We start from the raw sequence: 25,754 nt of genomic DNA, 5'->3' as shown, positions 1-25,754 counted from the left end.
CAGTGTAGCTTGTAGAGAGGAGTGGGGAGAGTGGCCAGGGAATTTTTAACAGCTATTGTATTTGTTAAAAAGTATGTTGAAGATTAGTGAAAAAAACACATTCAAGTATATATAGTAAATGCACATTGTCCGATTTCATAATGCTATTATAAAATAGAGCTCATGCCCAAAGCAAATTCCACTAATGTCCTGTGCTGTGCTTTCAATGTGCATTAAAGGGTAAAATCTCGGGTAAGGCTTTAATCCCTCGTGATTGTCTCACCGTGTTCAGACACAGCATAAAACCGAAATCTGATATAATGTCACAGCCCAATTAAAAACACAGAGTGTAAATCCTGACATCTTTTATCTTATAAATATCTAAATCTTCTAAAAACTACAGAAAAGCTTTTCAAAAAAGCACAGGAGCTCAGGTAAAGACACTCATTATTTCATTGTAAGCAAAAAAAGTAAAAAACACTATTTTCTAAATATTAAGTCCAAACTGAATGTACAGTGGGGTACAAATTTTCATTTCAAATTACCATCAATATTATATGATAAGTTCTTTTAAGTAACTGCTATTTTGATTAATGGGGATGGGGTTAGCTCCTGCATACCCCCGGAAACTTTGTCCCTGTGTAGGCCAATGATACATGTTAGCCTAGCATAGTTTGATAATGCTGCAAGGAGCATATTATGTGCTTCAATAAAAGCAAGGAAATCTGACCTATTGTACAAATCAATAAATGTGATCGACATAAAGCTGGGCAAAAAAAAATCACCTGCAATTCTTCGATTCTCATGCGGGTCACCTCAGTAAAGCCGTTCGGTGATTAATAGTAGATCGTCATCACCTGCTTTCAGATAGAGCTGCATTTACTACCATAAGCCAAATTTCACCAAGAAGATTGCAAGATCGCATTCATAATCATGGAATATCGCCTCCGATATTGTATGCAATTTTCCCTAGCTTCTCGGTGAAATACGGCTCTGTGTAGTAAATGACACTCCATCTGAAAGCAGGTGATGGCGATTTACTACTAATCACCAGCCGGCATTACTGAGGAGACACGCATGAGAATCACAGGAGATTTTTTGCCCAGCTCTTTGTATACATTTAGCAATATAGAAATAGTTTACACTATTTCTTTGTTTTAGATTTTTAAGAATCATATTTTCATAAATTTAAAAAACAAGACTTTCATTGTGGACAACTGTACACTGTCCGAAAAAATTGGTCAAAATGGTCCCTCTTTAGGAACAAAGGTGTACTTTTTAAATGGGTACAACACCAGTGACAGCTAGGGACCATTTTTGACTATTTTCTAACAGTGTATCCCACTGTATATTTAGCTTTAGCCAAGGAATCAATTAAGCTATTGAATCCCCTTAAGAATCTGTAAGCAAATGCTTGCCTAATATGAACAGGACTAAACTAATCTGCCTTGCGAGAGCAGATTCCTTGATGCTTATCAGTACCGTGATGAAATGAAATTACTGTGAGTCTCATGGGCCGTGAGATCTGTCCACCCTCATGCTACATGTGACCATACCTTTACACCAATTTTTTACTTCACTATCGATTAAGGTTTAAAAAAACAGGCAGTTTATTATTGGATTTAAACTTTCCAGCAACATCCACAAAGCAGAAAAGTGAGCAAAAAAAGGACAAGGAGTGATTAATGGACACTCTGGTCAAAGCATATTTTTCTGGCCAAAGTCCTGCGCACTGCCACTCGAAGCAACATCCTTTAATTACGAGTCTATGAATAGATCCTAAAACACCACAGCAGACGAGCCGGCCTCCCAACCAGTCACTGTTTTCTAGCCTTGACTTTCTGTTGTTGGTCCAACACACACTTTGTGACTTTGATTTCCTACATAACTTGTTTTTTGGTAGTGTTTTAACTCAATGCCGCGTTGCCACAGTTGTTCCTTTCTAAAGTCAAAACACTACAGATGAAGCAGCGGTTGTTTTAAGCCTTTCTACTCTTTTTATAGTCATTTTAGAAAGTAGCTACAGTTGAGTAGCAGAGGCTAAAGGCATCGCTAGTTAAAATGCATAGATATATACACTAGATGTCGCCTTGGGGCTCTGAGTATGCGTCAAAACCGTAGAACAGGGGTCTTGTCATTGGAAGTATCTAGGTAAAGTTGCTATCTCCGCCTGTACTTTAAATTCATGGACAATGCCGGACGTTTGTGCTGCGTATGGATGTTAGGGCTACTAGCACTATGCATTACAGTTAGAAAAAGTAAATTTTCATAAAATCAAAACTTTAATTTTTTTCTGGACTAAATGCTAAATATATGTCTGACTATTGAAACGAACCAAAAGAAAACCAAGAAAATCGCGTTCACGACAATTTATGGTGATTTTATTTCTGTTACACCATTGCCTACAATGACGCTGATGCGGGGTTCCCCTGTTTCGGGATGGCGGCTTTGTTTGACGCATTCGGCCCAATGAACTGCCATAGCCAAGGCGACATCTAGTGTACATATCTATGGTTAAAATGAAGCCACTGCTAGCCTAGCATTCCCTCACAGCGCTTATACGGCTTTAGTTTGCAAACCTGAAATGCCTGTCTTTGATAATGCGTCTAATGATGTCAAAAACATAAATTACAGATGTAAATTCTGCTCTTGAGGAACGCCTGACCTTGTTAGAGAGCATCTAGGCTTTTTGTCTGTATCAAGGACCAAGTTTTTCCTTTTTGGTGCCAAATAATTTCATAACTCAAAACAACTATTCCAGCCTTTCGATTTATGCCTAAGCAAATGAGGTGACAACAGACACATCCTATTATTTTTTGAATAAAGCTGAAAGGTGGAAAGTTAAACTGTTTGAAGTTTACAGCACCCCGCTGCTATCTAAAAAAGCGCCCAGAGCACTTGGCCCATAAGGGCAGAGGAAGTCTGAGAAAGGGCTGCGCTGGGGTCTTAGCACTCGAGGGACCGAGGCTGGGGCCTTTCTGTCCAGGGACAACAACACACCAATCGTTAACATGAGAGAGTGACTAAAAGGTTGTGATTCTCACACACACGTTAGGTCTCAACAATAAGCAATTTCCTGCTGGCTGAGTCTGGCCATTCATTTAAATCTGTACACAGCCTGAAAATATTTACACGGTCCGCACAATAAAAATGACACATTTGAACAACATTTGTATATGTGTCACAAAGAAACGTTCATTACAAAAAGAGAAAAGTTACAACCATTTATCTTTGGTTAATAAGCAATAATAGTTGGAAGAGCTTTATTGTATATCATTAATAGCTATGAAAGGGATAGTTTACAAAAATAAATTTAGTTCTGTCATCACATTCTTAAGTCCGGAGTAATGTCTGTTTTTTACGTGCATGCAAACGTATGCGCACGGTGAAACGCACAGCCTTGCAAAGTATATTTTATTTGACTCATACATGTACACAGACGTTCAACGCATGCGCTTTGCGACAAAAAGCAATGCATCGCCTGGACTACATAATACATTCTCCTGTAGCCGCATCCGCGACCTACGCTTACAAAAGTCCAGCAATGCACATACAGTAGGCGCGCACTCTTATGATGATGGAAATTGCGTATTCGTCATCATTGCATATACGTAAAAATGCATATACGTAAAAAATGGACCATACTTCGGCCTTTCCCTCATGTTGTCCTAAACCAGTTTGAGATCTACAAATGTAATCAATGATGGTAAACACACTGTTGACGGTACCCACTGACTTTAATAGTATTTGTTTTTCTATAAAAGTCGAAGTTTACTTTAAGTAGTCGATGGGTATCGTCAGCTGTGTGCTTACCATCATTTATCAAAATATCTTCTTTTGTAGATCTAACACTGGTTTAAAATAACATGTGGGTGAGTAAAAGATGACATAAATTTAATTTCCTTTAATTCATAAATACGATTTTGCAAGACATCTATGGCAAAATGTTGAATTGTTTAAATCCATTGTAACTCAAAGCAGCACTGGTCTATTAGTGTGAGCAACACTCCCTTTATTTGTCCTCAAATCTCCTTTACACTGGCTCTGGGCCATCATATTGTCGAGACCTGCATGTGATCATCTACTGACTCTCAGTAGCATTTCAGATCGACAGGACAGTTATTTGTAATTGGTTATCTGTTTATATTGGGACCTTCAACTCTGTAAGATCTAAGAAAAACACACAGAGATTTGCACTAATATTTGCACAACTAACGTCCCTGATCTCCTTTAGTGTTAGACCTTGACACCTTGTGTGTTTGCCATGTTCTCCATCCCATGGCAGTTTTCTAAACTGACTCATCAAAATAAATGGGCTGCGGTGCTGACAGCCACTGTGCAAGTGATCATGGATGGCAAACACTAAATTTATGTCCAAACTGAGGATTGCTTCACACATGCTCATGGGGCAAAGTTTGCTTGCTGCTATAAGGTCCAAAGGTTAAACAATAGCGCCACCTAGAGACAAACATACTATGTCCAAAGCCAGGTCAACTTAATTAGTCAGATTTTTTGCTTTTTATTTGCTCGGCTTCCACAGGTTCTTGCAAGGGCTTTAACCTTCTAAGATCTGGTGTGTCCAAATGTTTTGTTGTTTGCACCATAGTACTTTATTCTGTGTAAATGGAACCAGTTGTACACAAATGTGGACAATTACACTGCTTCATGTTCAAAGAAATATATTTGGTTATTATATTTATTGGTAACCCCAAATAGCTGGAAGAAATCTAAAATGCAAGCCAAACCAAAGCTCGGGTCTTAGGAGGTTAAGAAACAGAAACAAAATGGAGAGTTATGGTTTTCACACTTGTTCACTTATTCAGAAAACATGTACATGATGTAAAATTATGAAACTTCCTAACTTAAGGTTGAAGAGTGTTGAGTTTTTTAGGGAAATAACAAATACCAAAAGCTAACCAGCCCGGATGTATTTACATACAGACAAAAGCTCAGAGGTTGCTTTCAAGAGTCTCTTCCGTAGAAAAGGATATAGAAACATAATTTTCTCAATCACACTGCTGTATAAGATAGGGGTTTTTAAACGTTAGGGTTCCAAGGACCCCCGAATATGATTAACCTTTTGTAAGGGACCCCCTTTTTAAAGAATTCGGCCTTACGCACCCCAGTGAGTGAGATAAAGGGAACTCTTATATGCAAATGTGTATGTAGAAAGAAATTAGAGATAAAAACCTAATAATTTTTTTTTCTCTAAAAATTTCTTGGGACCCTAGAACCTCCTGGAGGACCCCAGTTTGAAAGCCCCCTGGTCTAAGGAAAACAACTGAGATATTAAGGAGATTTTTTTGTGATTTTCTATCCTATTGGTAAACCTTATCACAGCTTCCTAATGGACAACCATTATTCTTTCACCAATCATAACTCACTGTAGTCTTGGCCCTATGTTTATGCAACACATTAGTCACATTGATCACATCCCATATAAATTATATTAGTCACATCAAAGCCTTTAACTATCTAAAACCAAATCATCATTACATGTAATAACATAACTGGATCATAGCTCACATGTTGAGCGCTGTTTTATTATTCAGGGTTCCCACACGTTGGTTAAAGGAACAGTATGTAAGAAATTTATATCAATTAATCATAAAATGGCCCTGATATGTCACTAGACATTTAAAAACTATTTTCATTTCAAATACTTATATCACTGACAACAGTGGTCCGGCCAGGATATTGTCATTTAAAAAGTGGAGTTGCAGCCCTCAACTGATGTTTATGTTGTCATTTTGTGTGTTGGCCACCAGTTGTGTGATTGCAGTACCAGTTTTGGCCACAATCCTACATACTGTTCCTTTAACTTCAAATTCAAGGATCTTTCAAGGCTTTTTCAGGCCAATACCCTCAAATTCAAGGACTAAATGTGGGGACACATCTCAAGTGAGGGCAAGGTTACACCGTGTTACCTTTAAAGATACATTGTTAAAGTTCCCTTTCGAGGGAACTCGCGCTGCGTCACTGCGGTGACACTTTGGGAACGCTTCCAGGGGTAAGGGCATCTGAATGTGTATATCAAATTCAACCAATGGTTAACAACAAAGACAGGGTGACGGTGGAGTCAAGAAGGATATTGCTATCTGAAATATTGCCAAAGACGGCGTTACAGGGACACAGGAAGTACGGCAAGGAAGACGCAGCATCTCGTTCCCTTCTCAGGGAACAACAGTTACATACGTAACCCGAGACGTTTTCATGTGTCAAAGACAACTATGCAAAAAGCATTTTGGTATGAATCAACATTCACATACAGAAGATATAAGAATTTAAAGCGAACAGTTTAGCACGTGTGCTTAAAAGGCTAGAAATTTTATCATATTATCCTACACTACACAGAAAACTTCTTCATAAAATAGATTCAAGCACTTTCAATGACCTGTATCCATATATGTATATTTTTAAAAAGTTCCAAGGGCCTTGAATTATTTCCCACAGATTCACAAACTTTCAAGGATTTTAAGGACCCGTGGGAACCCTGATATGTGCTTAAGGGTATAGCATCAATCAGAATGGTTATCTTAAGACATGCAACATTTACCTATAATATTTGAGTAACACAATGCACAAAACGTCCATGAGTATATAAAACTCATATCCAATGAAGTCTACCATAATATACATTAATAAAGGACAGATCATTGAAAAATTTCACTGAGGGCAATGACTATGAGCAGCTTTCAGCACCTCCTTATTAGTAAAGCTGTCTACCTGCGACACACACACCTCACAATGAGCCATTGTGGCTGCTCTGGATTTCCGGAGAAACAAACATGAGTATATGTAAAATTGAAAAGTGATCAGATAACTGCCTAATAAAACAAACCAGAACGTTCAAGGTTAGGTTAAGGACAACACTGTTGTGGTATTACTTGTATTCATCCATAAAATCCATTAACTGCGGCCTAGCACTTAGTTCTCTAAACATGCCAGGTCATAGTGCTAATGCGAGAGACAGTTTTGAATGTATCTATATAGTAAGTGATGTATAACATCCCTGATGGTGTATAAAGTGTGTTGTGACATTGCTAACTAAATGTTCAATTTATGAGTTAGGAACTCAGCCCACGCCTTCTGAATAGACTGAGAACTTTTCATATTTGTGGGCTGAAACTGTACCACTTCAGTGCTTGGGGTATTTTGAGGGCTTTGTTGATCTCAGTACACTTCAGGGAAAAGATACAAGATCAATGAGCTTAGAAGAGTCTGTATGTGTTAAAGTGAGACAAGAGGGGGAAAAAGGATGGCAAACTGAGGGGGAAAATGACAGTAACTGATGTGCAAACATGGCAGAGTGTGCCTGGGGCAAGATCATCAGCAGATAACACAAAGACTGCTTTTTTGAACAATAGATCTCATATGATGATCTCTAGACAGTGACTCTTCGTGAACAAGATGAGGTTACATGCAAAACGGTGACTGACACAGTTATTTCTTTTTTTAAATGAGCCATTACATGTTTATAGCAAGTTATTCATTTATTTATTTTACTCCAAAAATAAAAATTTTGTTAATATTTACTTTCTTCCATGGAACACAAGAGCAGACGTGCTAGAGGGCACATAATATGCCCATTTTTACAAAATATGAGTCTCCAGTGTGCCCCAGAATGTGTCGTTGAAGTTTCAACTCAAAATACCCCACAGACCATTTTTATAAAAAGCCCAAAATGCACCTGTTTGTACATTTACAAATTAGCTGCTAGTTTTGCGCGATATGCCCAATAATCAGATTGTCCTATCGTCAGCCTGTGAGATCTCCGAAACATGATACCATCAGGGGTCGGGGCAATAGTTTTCATTTATACTTTTGCGTCGTCGTCCGCGTCGACGTGCGGGCACACGCACGACCGCTGGTGGGCGGTGTCCACGCGTGTAACCACAGTAGCAGCGCGACCGTCAGTGAAGAAGAAACCGGTCAAGTTAACCCACAAACGAAGAAGAAACAGCAACTTGTTGGGTATAATTTTAGAAGACCAGCAATGATGGAAGTAAATAAACAGAGACTTTTGATGCAGTTTGAGTTAAATCACTCCTCAACTTGGCTCATCTTTGTTTTCACCGTCACAAACGGAAATACATATGACGCAGTTTTTTTTAGCTGACGGAAGGGGTTCTGGTGGACCAATCACAGCGCTTGCGGTCAGCGTAGATCTGACGCGCTGTTAAAATTTTTGCAAGGTGCGCGTCAGGCTATGCAGAGCTACGCACAAGTCAATGACAGTGGGCGGGGCTTTATCAGTGTGATGTCATATTAACCACAGAATTAAAACAGCATGTCTAATGAGCTTGTTTTGGTTTAATGGGGATTAAACCAGAAAAAATGGGTGGATTTTTTTTCATTATTAAGTGGTTGTGTTCACACACTGCCAAAACACACATTAATGTCCAAACACTTTTTTGGATAATATGTGCCCTTTAAAATTTCTCTTTTATACAATTAACGTAAATGGTGACTGAGGCTGTCAGACTTCTTCTATAAACAGATGAATGAACATCACATGAAATGAAATTGAGTAAATGATGAGAGAATTTTCATTTTTAGGCAAAATATTTCAAAGTCTAATAAATACAAATTACTTCTGTTTTGACTGGCTAACCTTCACATTGTAGTTTATTGCATTTTCTTAGAACTAGTTAAGTGCCAAACACAGTGCGGGTGTTAATATATGAAGGGTCTAAAAATTAATTTCCTTATGGTTTTGACATCATGGTTTCTGAAAGACCTAAGAAAGACATTGGTCTAAAAGTCGTTTTCCATTGCCATACCAACTCATTGTGTAACAGGTGTAGGGCAGATAACAGCATCCTTTGGAATGTAATACAAACGAGTCACTTGTTGTCATGGTAATGCAAGAATTTACGGAGAGAGCGTAAAGGAGAATGATAAATATTTTTTTGTTTAATAGGACCAGTGGTGGCTGGTGCTAAAAAAATGGGGGGGGGCGCATACAACTTGAAATTAAACGTTTACTATAGTAATGCAGGTCTGTAAATAGCTGTTTATCAGATGATGAACGTCATTACTGCTTAGCTAAAATGCTGAAAATGTTACTGTTGAAGTCAACTTAATCATGAAATTTACTATGAATGTGTAAATCTGAGTATAATGTGGGTTTATTATCAGTAATGAACTAATCATGGTAATCATTCACACACACAAACACACCAGAGTTTGCGTTTAGACTATTTCATTTGAAAATCCCGACATGGTCAATTATTCGTCATTTCATGTTTTAATGATAATAATTGTTTTTGTTCACCTGTTCATTTCTAATCATGAACTTACAAGACGAGCATTCAAGTTCAAATGTGTTTATCTATTTGTTAAGAGAACAGATTAACAAAGACCGTGCATCACATATGTTTAACATCACATGAAGCAGATTAATAAATTATTTTTTCTCGCAGTGACAGACAGCTGAGGCGATAAAACACACGATAAAACACGCAAACTTTACTGAATTTACCTCAGACAGACGACGCAGTTTTACTTTTATTCTGGAGATTGTGTGCTCTTACACTTCGGTTAAAGCGATCTGACACACACCCGCAGTCTCGCACGCAAACACACGCACAGGCATGCACGCACGCACGCACACAAACACACACACACACAGTACAATTGCCTACTTACATACGTTTCAACAACGTTGACCAAGCCAAGGAAAATACCGGATTATCTGAGCATTATGTCCATGCAAAGGCATCTTAAATGCCGCCCAAAATTTCCCCAGTAAGTTATATCACACAGACTTATAAACAGCAAACAGGGAAATAATAAAATGCATTTGACTTACATAGCATCCAGCTAACGTTAGCCAACTCCGTTTGCCATAAATCCTGGAAAAGCATGTAAACTTGACCACGATCACTTCCTGCTGCTCAATCTGGTCCAAGCTCCTTAATCCTTTATTTATTCTTCAACTGAATGCCTTGTAAAGGGTGTTTTGTAAGCATAAAATCATATTTTCTTTAATCTCAAGGTATTTCACTTGCTTTCACTGATCAGAACTGTATCTAGCAGTTAAATGGCAATCTGCAGCGCGGTTATGAGACTCTGAAAACGATCCAATCACATGAGGTCAAAGACATAAAAAACTATTCTGATTCGCTAACAACATAAGTGGAAGGGTTTGGGGCCCGGGGCAGATCCAAAACCAGCCAATTAGAGCCCAGCCTCAGGTCACATGTTTTACCCTTTTTACTGACCTACATAGACACTCATTAGGGGTGCGCCCCAGACACACAAACATGACACACACACACAACGAACTCAGTTTTGATTTTTATTTTTTTTAAATGAATGGTAAAATGACTAACAGTGAAATAGTATAACTAAACGTTTTTATTTTGTATTAATTTGAATTATATATTTAACATTTTTGTAACATGTAAAAGTAGCTTTCTTCTCTGGCCAACTTTGGGGGGCGGCGCCCCAGCGCCTCCGAGTGACCAGCCGCCACTGGACTACATTTTACCTGGTCTTACCCTTACCTTGTTTTTACTTTGCTCAAATAACGCACTTTACCAGCTCCAATGAAAACCTTGTAAGCAAGTGACCAATCCGTAATGACGAAGTCAATACACGCATTCTGCAGAAACACAACTGTAACTGCACCTTACCGTTCTTAGAGCCGCTCAGCATCCCAATCAGTATAAACATAATAGCAAATAAAAAAGTAATCATCTAAAGCTGCATACAAGTATGCTAAAATTATGTAATTATCAAATTTTAAAATGTAATCCATGGAAGGTAAATTCTGTACTGTAGATAAATGTTGGATAGGCTGTTAATACAGAAAAATCTAGAAAAAAGGCCCTACCACTGATTTATTTTATTTTAGGACACATTCAGCATGGTCCTAGACTCTTTGATCCAACAGTATGTCCCCTTAACTATTTCCCTGCCATTGACAAGTTATCTCGTCAATAGAGAAAAAGTGCTTTCCTGCCAAAGACAATCCATTTTACAGCAATCCATATTTTCCGCTATTATGCACTAGGTGGCGCTCTACCCACCTTATAACACACAGATCAGTAAAAGCAGTAAATACTTATACTAATATACTTTGATCTTTGTTCTAAATCTGATCTCTAATAAAAGTCCTTTACGAAAATGCAATTATCTCAGCTTTTTATTAAATTTTGTAATTTTTTAAAAAAACCTACCCATATATGAGAGGTGATAAAAGAGAACAAATGAAGATAGGATAAAACTTTTTTGTTGGTTTAAAAGCAGATGGTCTGCTCTTTTATTTCATATATTGTATGTTTATATATTTAAAGAAGAACATTTTCTGGAAAGCATTCAACTTTTGTGAAAATCATAAAAATGCTGGCACTGGCTAGCAGCGGGTTAAGGGTTAAACAGCTATTACAAAAGCAGTACAGAAAAAATGCATGGAAATGCCCGCCGCCCAAGAGTCTAGAGTTTTGTGCTTTGGTAGGACCTACCGAGGCATCACTGTGAGGTGTTCACTTACCGCTTGGATTAAACGCCATGCAGGATATAGGCTTATCATGGGCTGGAAAATGTGCAATCACCCCCTCTCCATCAGAATCCTCACTAACTAGAACCTGAAAACACATACACACACACATATAAAAACACACAGTACAATTACAGTAACTTGACGGAGCCCCATAAATAAAGGCTGACTTCTTGTTTACATCATGTCTCAGTGTTTTAGACGCATAGTTGGTCATTGGCATTACTATGGTCTGTGCAATCTGATCTTCACAGTTACAAACGACGTAATCACTGTAACGAAGAACTGTTTCGGCATTTTGTTTAAACAATATGTGTTCCAAATTGTGTTCCACTTTACTGACCAAAAATGGGATGAAACATTTTCCATATATTTTTTATGAACGTATCCATTCCCCCACTCTACTGTGTGCTATTCAGTCCCAATCATGTAGAACAATATATCATGCACCTTTTTTAATCTACCCATCCAAATCTTGATTTTTGCTCCAAATTGCACATAATCTGCTAAATAGATTCATTTTTTTAATTCTAACAGTCGATCTTTAAAAGATAAATACACATCTGTGTATTTTATGGACACAGCAAAGATATAAAGACAAAGACAAATTTGATCAATGTGTGTGTATTCTGCCAAAGCCCACAATGCAACAGCTCAGTACAGGAAAGGATAAGTAAGTAATGTGTTGAATGAGTTAAAACACACTCACACAGCAGGAGGAAACCCTATAGTGTCTTTTAACTATTTGATTCACTAAGATTAATAGCTCCCAGTTAGAAGAGACCAAATGTGATTCTGAAATATTTCCTTTCACCTTTCAAATGTGTATGAGGGTTCAGAAAGAAAGAAAGGAGACACAGAGACAGACAGACAGACAGACAGGAAGAAAGAAAATAAAAGAAAGAAAGAAAGAAAGAAAGAAAGAAAGAAAGAAAGAAAGAAAGAAAGAAAGAAAGAAAGAAAGAAAGAAAGAAAGAAAGAAAGAAAGAAAGAAAGAAAGAAAAAAGAAAGAAAGACAGAAAGAAAGAAAGAAAGAAAGAAAGAAAGAAAGAAAGAAAGAAAGAAAGAAAGAAAGAGAAAGAAAGAAAGAAAGAAAGAAAGAAAGAAAGAAAGAAAGAAAGAAAGAAAGAAAGAAAGAAAGAAAGAAAGAAAGAAAGAAAGAAAGAAAGAAAGAAAGAAAGAAAGAAAGAAAGAAAGAAAAAAGAAAGAAAGACAGAAAGAAAGAAAGAAAGAAAAAGAAAGAAAGAAAGAAAGAAAGAAAGAAAGAAAAAGAAAGAAAGAAAGAAAGAAAGAAAGAAAGAAAGAAAGAAAGAAAAAGAAAGGGTACATAGAGACAGATAGACAGAAACAGACAGACAGACAGACATAAGAAAGAAAATGAAAGAGAGAAAGATGACAGACAGACAGACAGACAGAAAGAGAGAGAGAAAGAGAGAAAGAGAGTAAGAAAGAAAGAAAGAAAGAAAGAAAGAAAGAAAGAAAGAAAGAAAGAAAGAAAGAAAGAAAGAAAGAAAGAAAGAAAGAAAGAAAATTAAACACACACAGACAGAAACTGACACACAGAAAGAAACAGACAGAAAGAAAGATACAGAAAGAAAGAAAGAAAAAGAAATAAAGAAAGAAAACGAAATAAAGAAAGAAAACGAAATAAAGAAAGAACCAAACAAACAAACAGAAAGAGACAGAAAGAAAGAAAATAAAAGGAAAAAATGAAAGAAAGAAAACAAAAGAAAGAAAGAATTTAAATGAAAGAAAGAAAAAAAGGAAGAAAAACAGACAGGCAGACAGACAGACAGACAGAAAGAAAGAAAGAGACAGAAAGAAAGAGACAGAAAGAAGGAAACAGGCAGACAGAAATAGACGGAAAGAAAGAAAGAAAGAAAGAAAGAAAGAAAGAAAGAAAGAAAGGAGACAGACAGAAACCGAAAGAATAAGACAGACAGAGAGACACCGAAAGAAACAGGGAGACAGACAGACAGACAGAAAAAAATAAAAAAGAGACAGACAGAAAGACAAAGAACAAAAGAAAGAACGAAATAAAAGAACGAAAGAAAGAACGAACAAATGAATGAACGAACAAAGGAACAAACGAACAAAAGAAACAAACAAACAAACAGAAAGAAAGAGACAGGAAGAAAGAAAATAAAAGGAAAGAAAGAAAAACAGACAGACAGAAAGAAACAGACAGACAGACAGACAGACAGACAGACAGACAGACAGAAAGAAGGAAACAAGCAGACAGAAATAGACAGACAGAAAGAAAGAAACAAACAGATAGAAAGAAAGAAACAGACAGACAGAAACCGAAAGAATAAGACAGACAGACAGACAGACAGACAGACAAAGAACAAAAGAACAAACAAAAGAACGAACGAAAGAAAGAAAGAACGAACGAACAAACAAAAGAACGAATGAAAGAACGAAAGAAAGAAAGAAAGAAAGAACAAAAGACAGAACGAAAGAAAGAACAAAAGAACGAAAGAACAAAAGAACAAACGAAAGAAAGAACGAACGAAAGAACAAATGAACGAAGGAACAAAGGAACGAAAGAAAGAAAGAAAGAACGAACGAAACCGTCAGAAAGACAGACCAAAAGAAACTGAAAGAAACAGACAGATAGAGAGACAGAAACCAAAAGAAACAGACAGACAGACAGACAGAAAGAGACAGACAGACAAAAAACGAAAGAAACAGACAGACAGACAGAAAAAGACAGACAGACAGACAGAGAGAGAAAAAGAAAACAATAGAGTGTTGCTCTACAATGGGCTATTCTCTGGTCAGTGGCTGTCTGTTAGATTTGCTCATGAAAGAGATTATAACTAAGCCCAGACATGAGACAGCCAGAGAGAAGAGTGATAAATCTAACCGAGTGTTGCATTAAGGAGTAAGGCAGCTTTTAATAGGATCCAGTCCAAACAGAAAACAGCCTTGCTCTAAAACCCAGACACTTATTTCAGACTGCAAAAAAATGCCTCTGTGACACAAACCAGAACGCTTTTATTGGGAGCAAAAACAGACAATCTTGCTTTGTAGGGAAATATACTATTGCTTCAGAATAACATTCATGTGCGAATACCTCCAAATAAACTTACAGGTAACAAAAAGCTATGATAGGTGGATGATGAGGTGGATAATGAGGTGTATGGGCGTGTCCTCCGACACAGAGATCGGGAGAGAAAATAACACCAGAGACCACTGCTGGAGTCACGGGGGAAAAAGCACGGACAGTAAAATTCATAAAGCCCAGCACCACAATCTTGATTTTGTCTGCTTTGGGAAGAGCGAAGCTTCTTGTGAGGTTGGCTCCGGTAGGACAAGCTGTTCTTGATGGAGATATAAATGCAGGAAACCTCTTTTAAGGGATTAAAAAAAACTGTTGCCTCTGGCAAATTAAACGTTAGAGGTGTATAAATAAACAGTATAAATCACACCTCTGTATCATGTAGATTGGACCGCTGGGGAATAGAGGGTTTAACCATCACATTTTTAACAGCCCACAAAATGGGAGGATCTATTTACATGGGTCAGAATCAACACTGGAAAGAAGTATATTGAAACCTGTTCCAACTTAACCTCTTTCCAAGTAAAAATCCTTGAACAGGAGAACTACAAATAATAAAGCTAGTCTTTAAACCTAATGCTCTATTAAAGCTATGGTGTGCCAGTGACCTAAAATGATTTCTGCTCACCCATAACAGCAGGAGTAAAAAGACCCTCCTGCTTTTACACATATTCGGGCCTTGGTGAACCTTCCAATGACCTGCCTGTGATCTCATGCTAAAAGGCTACAGTTGTGCCAGCCAAGGGGGAAACAGCCACAGGAAGTGTCTAAATCATGAGATCAGGAGACTGTGGCCTGGCACGGAGTCTGCGAACGAACGGTGGAGCATGTGCTCTTATGACAAGGTGATGACAAAACCCTCTGGGCTATGAGAAGCTCTCATACTGAATGAGTTATAAATGGGATTAATGGATTATTTATCTCGGAGGAAAGGGGGAACGAATCTGGATTCTTCGGGATGAAGGTCAGACGGATGAAGTGTGTAATGTAAACGGAGCCAAGAGTTGTGGTATAGGTGTTGTGTCCAGTGTCATAAATCATTCACAGCATTGTTATCTACATCCCTGGTCTTTGTGAGACTATGAAAAACTCTCAATGTACGGATTAAGATGCAGAGGTCAGCATTTCATACCTGTCCTTCTCCTACAGTGTGCGTGTCTATGATGGTGACCACACCAGGTTGGTGAGGGCTGCGGCGGGTTCCGCTGTGGGCAGTGCCCTCCTCGTCGGGCACACCTGATGGCAGTGTACCAGTAAGCTGGGTCACAACCTTCCCCACCATGGTCAAGCCTGTCTTTAACGTCTGACAAAAATCAAGAGAAAGAAAAATTAGAGAAATTCAGAGAAATTGCTTCTAAGTGAAGCTTACATTGTATTAATACAACATAAATACATTCAGTATTAAAGTAGTTTATTTATATAACAAGCAAAATAAACAACAAGTAGATTACCTAGGAAACCAAAACATTTGTTATTTTTGACGAGATAATTGTTCAAGAGTTCAGTTTATCAACTAGTCAGACGATCAAAAAACCTCGAAGTAAAGTTCCGACCAGACGTGTAATCGCGTCACCGCACGTTCGTCCGATGAAACCGTCTATATGAAAGTATTTGATTTTTTATTTTATTACACAAATAAATAATATTGTTTTCACATTAAACCAATTTGGAGTACAAATGTGAAAATCACAATGAAACTGAAACCAAATTTTAATATTGTGGTATTTTTTACAAATGAGCTTCATTATTTTTTTTTAAGGGGTAACATGAGATTTTTTAAAGATGTAAAATAAGTCTTTGGCATTCCCAGAGTCCGTATGTGAAGTTTTAGCTCATAATACTCCACAGATACTTTATTATAGCATGTTAAAATGGCCACTTTGTAGGTGTGAGCAAAAGTGTGCCGTTTTTGGGTGTGTCCTTTAAAATGCAAATGAGCTGATGAAATGCAAACACTGATAGCAATGATGGTGGTTTGTTGCAATTTAAACTCAATTGTGCAATCAATTATTTTTTCTCTCTCCCCTAAAAATGGCAGTGCCATGGTTGGATAGTGCAGGTTAAGGGGCGGTATTATTGTAATTCGCCTTGCTACCTACCTCACAAAACAGGCAAAATATAAACAACTTAATTTTTCACATGCTTGCACAGAATGGCTTGCCAAAAAGTACTGTGTTGTTCTTTTTCACGTTTTCTAGGTTGATAGAAGCACTGGGGACTCAATTATAGCACTTAAACATGGAAAAAGTCAGATTTTCAAGCTATGGACCCTTTAAAAATTCGAAAACGCAAATCTCATCCACTCTGTGAAGCGATCTCTACTTCCAGTCACAGGCTATGGTGGGTGGGCGGGTCCCAGAAAAAGATTGCCGCGATTAGCAAATAGCAACACGACCCAACTTCCAATGGTCAAATCAATTTTCGATGGACAAATTCAAGTCCAGTGCTACCTTTATTCATTTCAGAACCCGTTTTACTCGGATATAGACAGTTTCATCGAACACACGTGCAATGATGCGATTACGCATCTGAGTGGAACTTTACTTCCGGTCTCTGTTCGTTTAAATGGTCTGACTTGTGTTTAAACTGAACTCTGGAATAAATACCTCGTTGAAAATAAAAGACGAGGGAAGACGGCGATCATGGATTATCGATATTTGATGGGAGGTTTGGCAGCCAATCTGTAAGATTGTATACATTATATTGTACACAGCAGCATTAACTCAGTGTCGTATTTGATACGCTTTAGCTATGATTTGCTATGAACTAAGGTAATCTACTTGTTGTTTATTTTGCTTGTTATCAGAAATAAACCACTCTAAAAGGACTTTGTTGGTATTGATTATTTGCGGAGCCCAACGGAAGCTACGTGTGTTCCACGAAAGCCCCTTGTTTATGTTCTTACTGCTGAAACTGTCAATACATTATGTCACAACAAGGAAAATTAGACAATAGCTACTTCCGTTTCACTGTGAAGGGATATATAATAAAAATTCTGGCATCATTTACTCATGTTGTTTCTTTATTTTGTTTAACACAAGTTGACATTACCCACTGACTTCCATAGTATTTGTTTTTTCCTACTATGGAAGTCAATGGGTACTGTCAACTGTGTGGTTACCATCATTTATCAAAATATCTACTTTTGTGTTAATCAGAATAAAGAAACTCATACAGGTTTAGAACAACATGAGGATAATGACAGATTTCAATTTTAGGTGAACTATCCCTTTAATTATCATGAAAATAATGCCAAAAAAAACAAAAACTTTAAAAATCCTAAAAATATTACAATAAACAATAACAGTGGTAAAATATAATCTTTTTATTTCTAAAACACACATTTCTTTGAAACATCTGTGCCGGCCAATCATAAGTGTTATTGCAACACTCCGATCAATAGTGCACACCAAGGTTCCCGCATTCAGAGAATTTGTGGGGCAGTTACAAGAAAAACATGTTTGTTTTTTTGTGTTACCTGAGGCAACGTCAACAGACAGGTGTTTGACAGCCACCCAGGCTAATATTAAATGTTTGAGCTCTTGTCTCTGTGTTTACTCAACGATATGAACTGAGACGTCCGAGCCCTGGCACAACAGGAGTCTGGAATCAGACTCGGTCGGTGCAGCGTCTGCCACCAGCCGGCTTCCCCCTCCCCTCGCCTCCACTGATCAATGGGGACTGTTTGGATTAGCACTAAAAACTCTAACTGCAGTGATTAGAAAACACATTAGTGTTGATCAATTAGGAGGCAAACGCTTCTCTTAATAATTGATGGGGCAAGGCAATTTACACACAGTCAGTTAGTGGGCTTGTCAGAGCATTCTCCAAAGGGCCCAACAAACACAGGCGCCACGAGGTATTGACGCTGCCGCTTGGCCTGAATGCCTGATTAAGCTCTCCGGGGTCCCGGCAGACAGATGCACGTACGCACACATGCAGAAACGCATACAAACACTTACCCGCGCACACACGCGGCTCACTCCATTAAGTGAGAACTCGAGGAGGCCCTGCTTAAGCTGTGCTATCCACTTACCTCAAACATAGTTCACGACTGCATAGGTTTGAAAACAGAGCCCCGGGGCGGCCCGCTCGCGGCTTTCTCTTTTTTCGGTCGGATCCCGCTCATTTACACAATCAGTGCCTTGCAAGAATTCAATTTTCCGAAAGGCTCCCTCCCCCATCTTTTTTGTGATTGGGTTACAGGATTGATGGGAGATGCCCCCCCGGCCCCCAGACGGCCGCACTCAGAGCCACTCAGCGCAGGGACCGTGTGTCAGAACGAAGGAGATGGTTATAAATCACAGTCCCGTCTGCAGACGCCCTGTCTGCGTATCAAGGCTTTTTTAACCTTGTTTTCCTCTCCGCTAACCTTTGCTGTGCTCCTTTTGATGTATACCGCCATTAAGGCTAATGGCACTTCTCTCACGTAAGCCGTTAGCGCTTGTTAGCCGGTGATCAGGACGGCGGCCAGGGAATACAGATGTGGGCTTAATAAATCAATTAAGCAAGCAGGAAAGTAGACTGGAACCATATGAAAGGTTAAGCACTAAGGTTCTGGCACCACTAAATGAACTCTAGTGGGTCTAGTGGAATCCCTACACTGAGACCACTCGGGTACTCCGATGCTATACGGTGAATAAAATAGGCAGCACTGTCCACATTATGAGCTTCATTAAGCTCAAAAATCAAAGAAAGTAAATGCAAGTAAATGCACAAAATACAATTACGAGAGCTGGCTAACATTAGATCCAAGATCATTCCTAAACCGCACAGTTAAGCTGCAGAGCTGAGTTCTTGCCAAGAAAATGTTTTTGAACAGAGGCTTTCTAATAATTGTGCATTAAAAATATAGATTACTGTATCAGAAACACAAAATGATTGTTTTAACTTTCTTTTAAGGTTTAAGGTTTTCAATACATGAACAAGTTGCTTAAACGAACAGATCATTTCATCACCATGTTGAACGATTTTACACGCTGTGGGGATCCTAAGCCAGTGCCTTTCTTGGCCCACCATGCCAATAGTTATAAATGTCAGATCGTAGCAAGGAATGTCTGGCTTTAATCTTTATAAAACAAAAGTAATAATGTTCATATGAATATGAACTCTGTGAGTAAGACAAGCATGAAATCGTTTGTGCACAAATCGCGCCGCAAGTTGTAAGACAGCTTGTGTTGGACAAAGTGTGGACAAAAGACAGTCTTTGTATGCCAGTGTGTTACGCACACTGGTCCCAAAAATGTATTTGGACATTTAAGGCATGCATAAAATAACTGCATATAATAACAATGTTTCATTATATTTATTACACGGCTCATTGAGATGCTTGATTCTGATTGGCCAGTCGCGACATTTCTAGGTTTGTTATTCCCAGATAACAACCACTCAGAACTAATAACATCCGTTGAACCAGATGCTGCAAATCATGACAGGTAGTTTAATATATAATACTGCATAACATTTAAATAAAACACATCTTTTAATAACAATACGTTTACAAATGATTAAACCAAATAGTGTGTTTGTGACATTTGATTGTCTTGTCTTATCTTTAAACTCCATTAAGTGAGAACTCGAGGAGGCCCTGCTTAAGCTGTGCTATCCACTTACCTCAAACATAGTTCACGACTGCATAGGTTTGAAAACAGAGCCCCGGGGCGGCCGGCTCGCAGCTTTCTCTTTTTTCGGTCGGATCCCGCTCATTTACACAATCAGTGCCTTGCAAGAATTCAATTTTCCGAAAGGCTCCCTTCCCCCATTACATATAAATTATTATATTATTATTATATAATTATTATAAAATTTATATTAATATTAAATTATTATATATTTATATTACATATAAATAGAAAAATTATATATAAATAAAAATGTTCTGAAATGTATATATGTATGTGAGAGTGTTTAAATATACATAATAATTACACAGAGCACACACACATATATTATGCAAATTTATTTTGTATGCGATTAATCGCGATTAATCTTTGCCCAGCACTAAAAATTACAAATTAAGAGTATCTAGGATGCCTAAAAATTGTGACAAATTAATGAAAAATTAATTGCAATAAGCAATTAAACCTTACACCCAAAAATACAAATCCAAACTGGCCCAGATTTAGCATAACGGGTAGTAGTGAGTGCGCCTATAAGTGTCTCATGAATATGTGATCACCCCAAACCCGGCATGAGTCTATTCCTGACCTCATCTCCCTTATTAACCCGTTAACTGGCGCTGTCCTAAGTTTACTTCAATATTTTTCATGTAAATGTTAATCTATCAAACAAACTATATATTGTTGGAAAGGTCTAAGAATGTAGTTTTCATATTTCAAAACCTTTTAGCAGTAATATTAAGGCAGTAACTGTAATTTATTCATTTGCGACAAGAGTATGCAGAAAACCTCACAGCAAACCAACACAAACCTCAGTTGTTTGATAATATTTTGTATTAAAAATAATACTATGTTGCATTTTTTATTAATTACAAATAAATGTAAACTGCTATTAAAAAAATTATATTTCCACCTCCGGACACTTCCGTAAAAAAAAACTTAAAAAATGTATTTTTTAAAACAAGACCAAAATTGGGCTTCTAGACCAAAAAAATGCCAAAGTTATATTTATTTAAAGGTGTACATCACCTTTTCACCACCCCCCACTCAAAAAGGGCTGCGCCAGTTAAAGGGATGAAGAGTGCATATTACTGTAGCACCGCTAAAGTACATAACGATTACAAATGTAAACATTAGGACCTTTCTAAGGAGTACATTCCAAGTGACAACTTTTGTACTTTTATTTTTGAGAGTCATCTTTTGTTTTACAATTTGTAACCTTTATTCAAACATGAAAACTGAAAACTCAGAGAAGACCAGTATCTGTGGAGTCATACTCACTTTAGCAGCACTGATGACAGTGGCAGTGTAGGACTGGGCATTATCTCCACATGCACCACCACGGGACTGATGACACCGGATCAGCTACACACACACAAACAGAGACAGAACAGAGTCACATTATCATCCAGAACCTTTCAACTCCCCAGCACTCATTAACCCACAGAGGACTGTCACAGCCCGCGCCAGGACGTCTGCAGGCGGGCACGGTGAGTAAGAGGATGCCATTAGGACGGCAAACAGTTCTTCAGGCCTATTCTGCGACGCGCACTCTCTAGGGCCTCCGTCCCAGACCTATTCAACACTTTGGTTGCCACTGGCCAGAAACTCATTACCCTTACCCAGACGCACAGCGTCCCATATGTCCATTATTAGGCAACAACTGGCCTCTCAGAGGCAGACAAACCGCACCCATTACATGAACGATGCTGAATTAAGGATCTACTTAATAATAATATGTCACATTACATTGTTACTTCATATCCATTTGACGTGAATGACGATGTGTGCAATTCGTAACAGAATACATTTCTGAGGCGACTGCAGTTTGGTCATTCAAGTTTTTCCGATAATTATTTGGCTTCATCTGGAGTCGTTTAAAATAAAGGGTGTTTGTGCTACCTTGTTCTCCGCATAGGCCAACCACCGGCCTCCCAGGGCTATAGGGTTGAGGTTCGGCCCGGGACAGGGGTAGCAACCTACAAAACAAAAGAGAACAGACAAAGAGGAGGTAAACTAAATGACAGCTTGCAAATAATCCATCACAGCTGCATCCTCCTTACGAAAGTATGCTGTTTTACGGTGTAGTGTTTTAGTGAAGCTTTGAAAGGGTTATGAAAGGGTTATGGCATTTTGTGACACAGGATGGCTCCTCGGCTTATTAACTACCAGACAGATTGACCCATTAGAGCAATACGGACACAGAACCTGAACGCCATCGTAACACAGCCCCAAGTCACTTGTGAGGCTTGTACAGACTGGATAAACATGCAAGCAAATCAGATACGGCCCTATTATGCTTTTTAAACCTCAGACTCTGTCCTTATAGGCACACACACACGAGGAAAGGTTACGCAAGTGCATATCACAGTGTGAAACCCACTGACAGTAATTTATAGCATGGAGTGAATATAAAATATACGCAGACAGTAATTTAGGGTGTAGAGTCAGGATCTGAAACTCGGAGTGAATGGGGCTTGAGGTAAGCCACAAGCGCAGTAATGCAAAAGTCTTTTGTGCCTTTCCAAGGCAGAGGGAGCCAATGCAGTGAGATAAAGTATGTTTAACACATCTTGTGAGGGTTTACCATTGTTCTGCGATTTCACATTCATTTCCAGAAAGAGGGAAAATACCTCACTCAACGCTTCGCGTGAAACCCTTAAGAAACATAAAAGTGAGGAGAAACAACAAACAGGCTGGGCGAAGCGCATGCGGTATTCAATGCCTCCGTTGAGACTTACTTTCTAGTTTGTATTCTTCAATGCCTGCTCTCTGTCATTTTAAAAAATAGGTCTAGTCTTGGTCTTTTTTATGTTGAGGAAGCTTTAGAGAAGCGATTAATGATGTAAAGGGTTATTGACCGCGCCCGTTTCCTGTGGCGCAGACGTTGACGGGGAAGTTGGATAGACAATGAGAGCCATTAAAACAACACTAATGGCAATTTACAACAGACGATTGCTTAAGTGGGCAGCAGAGGCCTGGTTTCACATGGTGACATGGGCTGTTTGTTTTTCTGAATCTCACAGAAACAGTGAAGAATGGTTGGGTACAAGTGAACTGGAAAAATGGGCCCATGGCCTGTGTGTTTACCTGTTGAATGAACGATATACATATACATTATTAGTGATACAGTAAAGATTTTGAGAGTTGTTTTTTGGTCAAAGAGCAAAGCAAGAGTATCATAAATGTTTGTTATCGTTTGAGCTGGGTAATGGCACTTCGACACAGACTGCTTATAGTAATACAAAAGCTGTTCATATAACAAGCAGGCCTGTGGAGATGTACATATGATAACGTACATCCAGCTGGTTGTTATTGTAAAATAATTAAAGGTATAGTATTGGCTTTAGGACATTACATACCACTGATAATACCCATTGGAACCCATTTAGCTGATCTCCGGGTCTGGCGGTACCACTTTAACATAGCTTAGCATATTCCATTAAAACTGATTAGACCATTAGCATCGCGCTAAAAATAACCAAAGAGTTTGAATATTTTTTCTATTTAAAACTTGACTCTTCTGTAGTTACATCGTGTACTAAGACCGACAGTAGGAGTGCAGGAGGCGCAATGATATTACGCAGCTGAAAATAGTCCCCTTAGTAATATTCAATGGCAGGGGACAATTTTCGGGCAGTGCGTAATATCACTAAACCTGCTGCAGCCATGTTACATCATCAAAGTCATTGATTATTACGCCAGAATGAGAGTATAGTTCCTAACCATATCTGCCTAGAAAATCACAACTTTTAGTACACGATGTAACTACAGAAGAGTCAAGTTTTAAATAGGAAAAATATCCAAACTCTTTGGGTATTTTTAGCGCGATGCAAATAGCCTAATCAGATTCAATGGACTGTGCTAACCTATGCTGAAAGTGCTAGCGCCAGACCCGGAGATCAGCTGAATGGATTCCAAAACGGTAAAAATCAAATATTCGCTCCAAAAAAGTGGAGTGTCCCCTTAACGGTTGTTTTTGGGGAAAAAAGACTTCAGAGTGTTATGACTGACCAATCAAGAACCCCAAAGAGACGTGTAATAAGCTTTGATATCGTATAGCCCTGCGGACTGACACGCGAATAAACGTCTGTGCTGATGTGACGGCGCATATCGAGATAACTCCTATAATGGGATTGTGTGGGGTTCTATAGTTTTAATGAAGTCAGTGTGTGAAGGGGATTAATCAAGACTGGGTTTCTTGTTTTGCGAAGCTGCAGATCAAAGAGGTAGAGAAAAGTTGTGTCGAAGACTGAAGAAGGTCAAGAAGGGTCAAGTTCGGCAGACACATCTGTAAAGTAAAGTACTTACTAGTGACAAAGAACTTTTTCGTAAAGGTGCAGCTGTCAAAGGCGGCAATCTTTTCTTGCAGACTAACGACAAGGATCCTGTGGCCACAAAGATGGAGATTAAGTATATAAATAGGCAGATAAAAAATATGCATGCCATTCAAAATAATTAATTTGTAAGATCACACAAATTGAAGATACTGTTGAGATAGGAGAACATGAAACATACCTTTTGTTGCAGTGTATGTCATAAATGGGCGTTTTAAACTGTATTGACTTCACCATTTCTCCTGTCCTCAGGGAATAAAGGTCAACACAACAATAAGGGGGACTTGTCCTGCAAAACAAACACACACACAGCAGTGATAAGTGCTAAAATACTTAACCATATTAAGTATAAACTTGGAGCTGTGACCTAGCAGTTAGCACACATGCTCCAGACACATTGAGCCATGGAGTTCATTTAGGAGATGTGGGTTTGAATCTAATCCATGCAAAGTATTTTTAAAGTGATGCTACTTCAATTGCTTTTGTAATGTACCTCTCAGCAATACAATACAGAGACTTTGTGAAGCATTATAGAGATCTGTGCTCTTGCTTTATCAATCAAAGCGGTGCCTGTTGCCGGTGGGAGGCGTAGATATTAATCCTCATTAGGTTTATAATACCATTTTAACATAGAGCTTCTGGTAGGATGCTGTGTTGGGCACTTTCTGTAGGAGATCACTTTGTGGATTTTGTTTTATGTACAACACCACCACTTTCCAATCTAGTATGGCTGGATCATAGGGCTGGGCCTATGTTTTGGTAATATCCAGTGGCCGCAGGTGACTTCTCTTCCGAGGGGCGTGAATTCAAAATATGTGTTCGGACTTCGGAGTGTCATGTGTGTTAGTCATCATGTCAAAATATGTGTTCATTGCATCATGTGTATTTTGACAAGATGCATAGTGGTAAGTAATAAGACTATGCTGTTTCTTAGGTAATTCTAAACAGTTAGATGCTGTTCCTAAAAATACAAAGCCTGGCAATCTACAAAAAAAGTTATGAGTATAACTACAAAGTAATCGCAACTGAACAGGAAGAGCTACTGACACTGGCTCTGAGCTGATCGAGCACTCCGCGTAAATGAAGATGATCAATAGCCCATTTCTTATTGACAAAACAATTGGCTATGGAAGCAACCACTAATGATTTGGTTGTGTCTGACTCTTAATTCGACCGACTGTCTGCCGCTTCACAAGGAGTGAATATTATCATTCGTCATGGATTAGCATTAATATACAGTTTGGCAATAA

At 38.4% G+C, this 25,754-nt stretch overlaps 1 protein-coding gene across 4 annotated transcripts in view; it reads right to left on the bottom strand.

Moving 5' to 3' along the window:
- The window catches only part of bcas3 (BCAS3 microtubule associated cell migration factor), a 289,480-nt gene that overhangs the window by 228,398 nt on the left and 35,328 nt on the right, over positions 1-25,754 (bottom strand). For all 4 annotated transcript variants that reach the window (XM_055196656.2, XM_055196657.2, XM_055196654.2 and 1 more), the window contains exons 8-13: positions 24,686-24,793; positions 24,479-24,555; positions 22,070-22,146; positions 21,449-21,532; positions 15,682-15,852; positions 11,480-11,573 (exon numbers count right to left, since the gene is read on the bottom strand). In XM_055196656.2, the coding sequence (XP_055052631.1) occupies positions 11,480-11,573; positions 15,682-15,852; positions 21,449-21,532; positions 22,070-22,146; positions 24,479-24,555; positions 24,686-24,793 (611 nt within the window). The remainder of the gene's footprint in view (positions 1-11,479; positions 11,574-15,681; positions 15,853-21,448; positions 21,533-22,069; positions 22,147-24,478; positions 24,556-24,685; positions 24,794-25,754) is intronic.

This window comes from Misgurnus anguillicaudatus, chromosome 24, assembly GCF_027580225.2.
Source record: "Misgurnus anguillicaudatus chromosome 24, ASM2758022v2, whole genome shotgun sequence".
Taxonomy (NCBI): Eukaryota; Metazoa; Chordata; class Actinopteri; order Cypriniformes; family Cobitidae; genus Misgurnus; species Misgurnus anguillicaudatus.
Note: the sequence above shows the minus strand (reverse complement) of the source record. Positions and strands in the feature narration are given on the sequence as shown.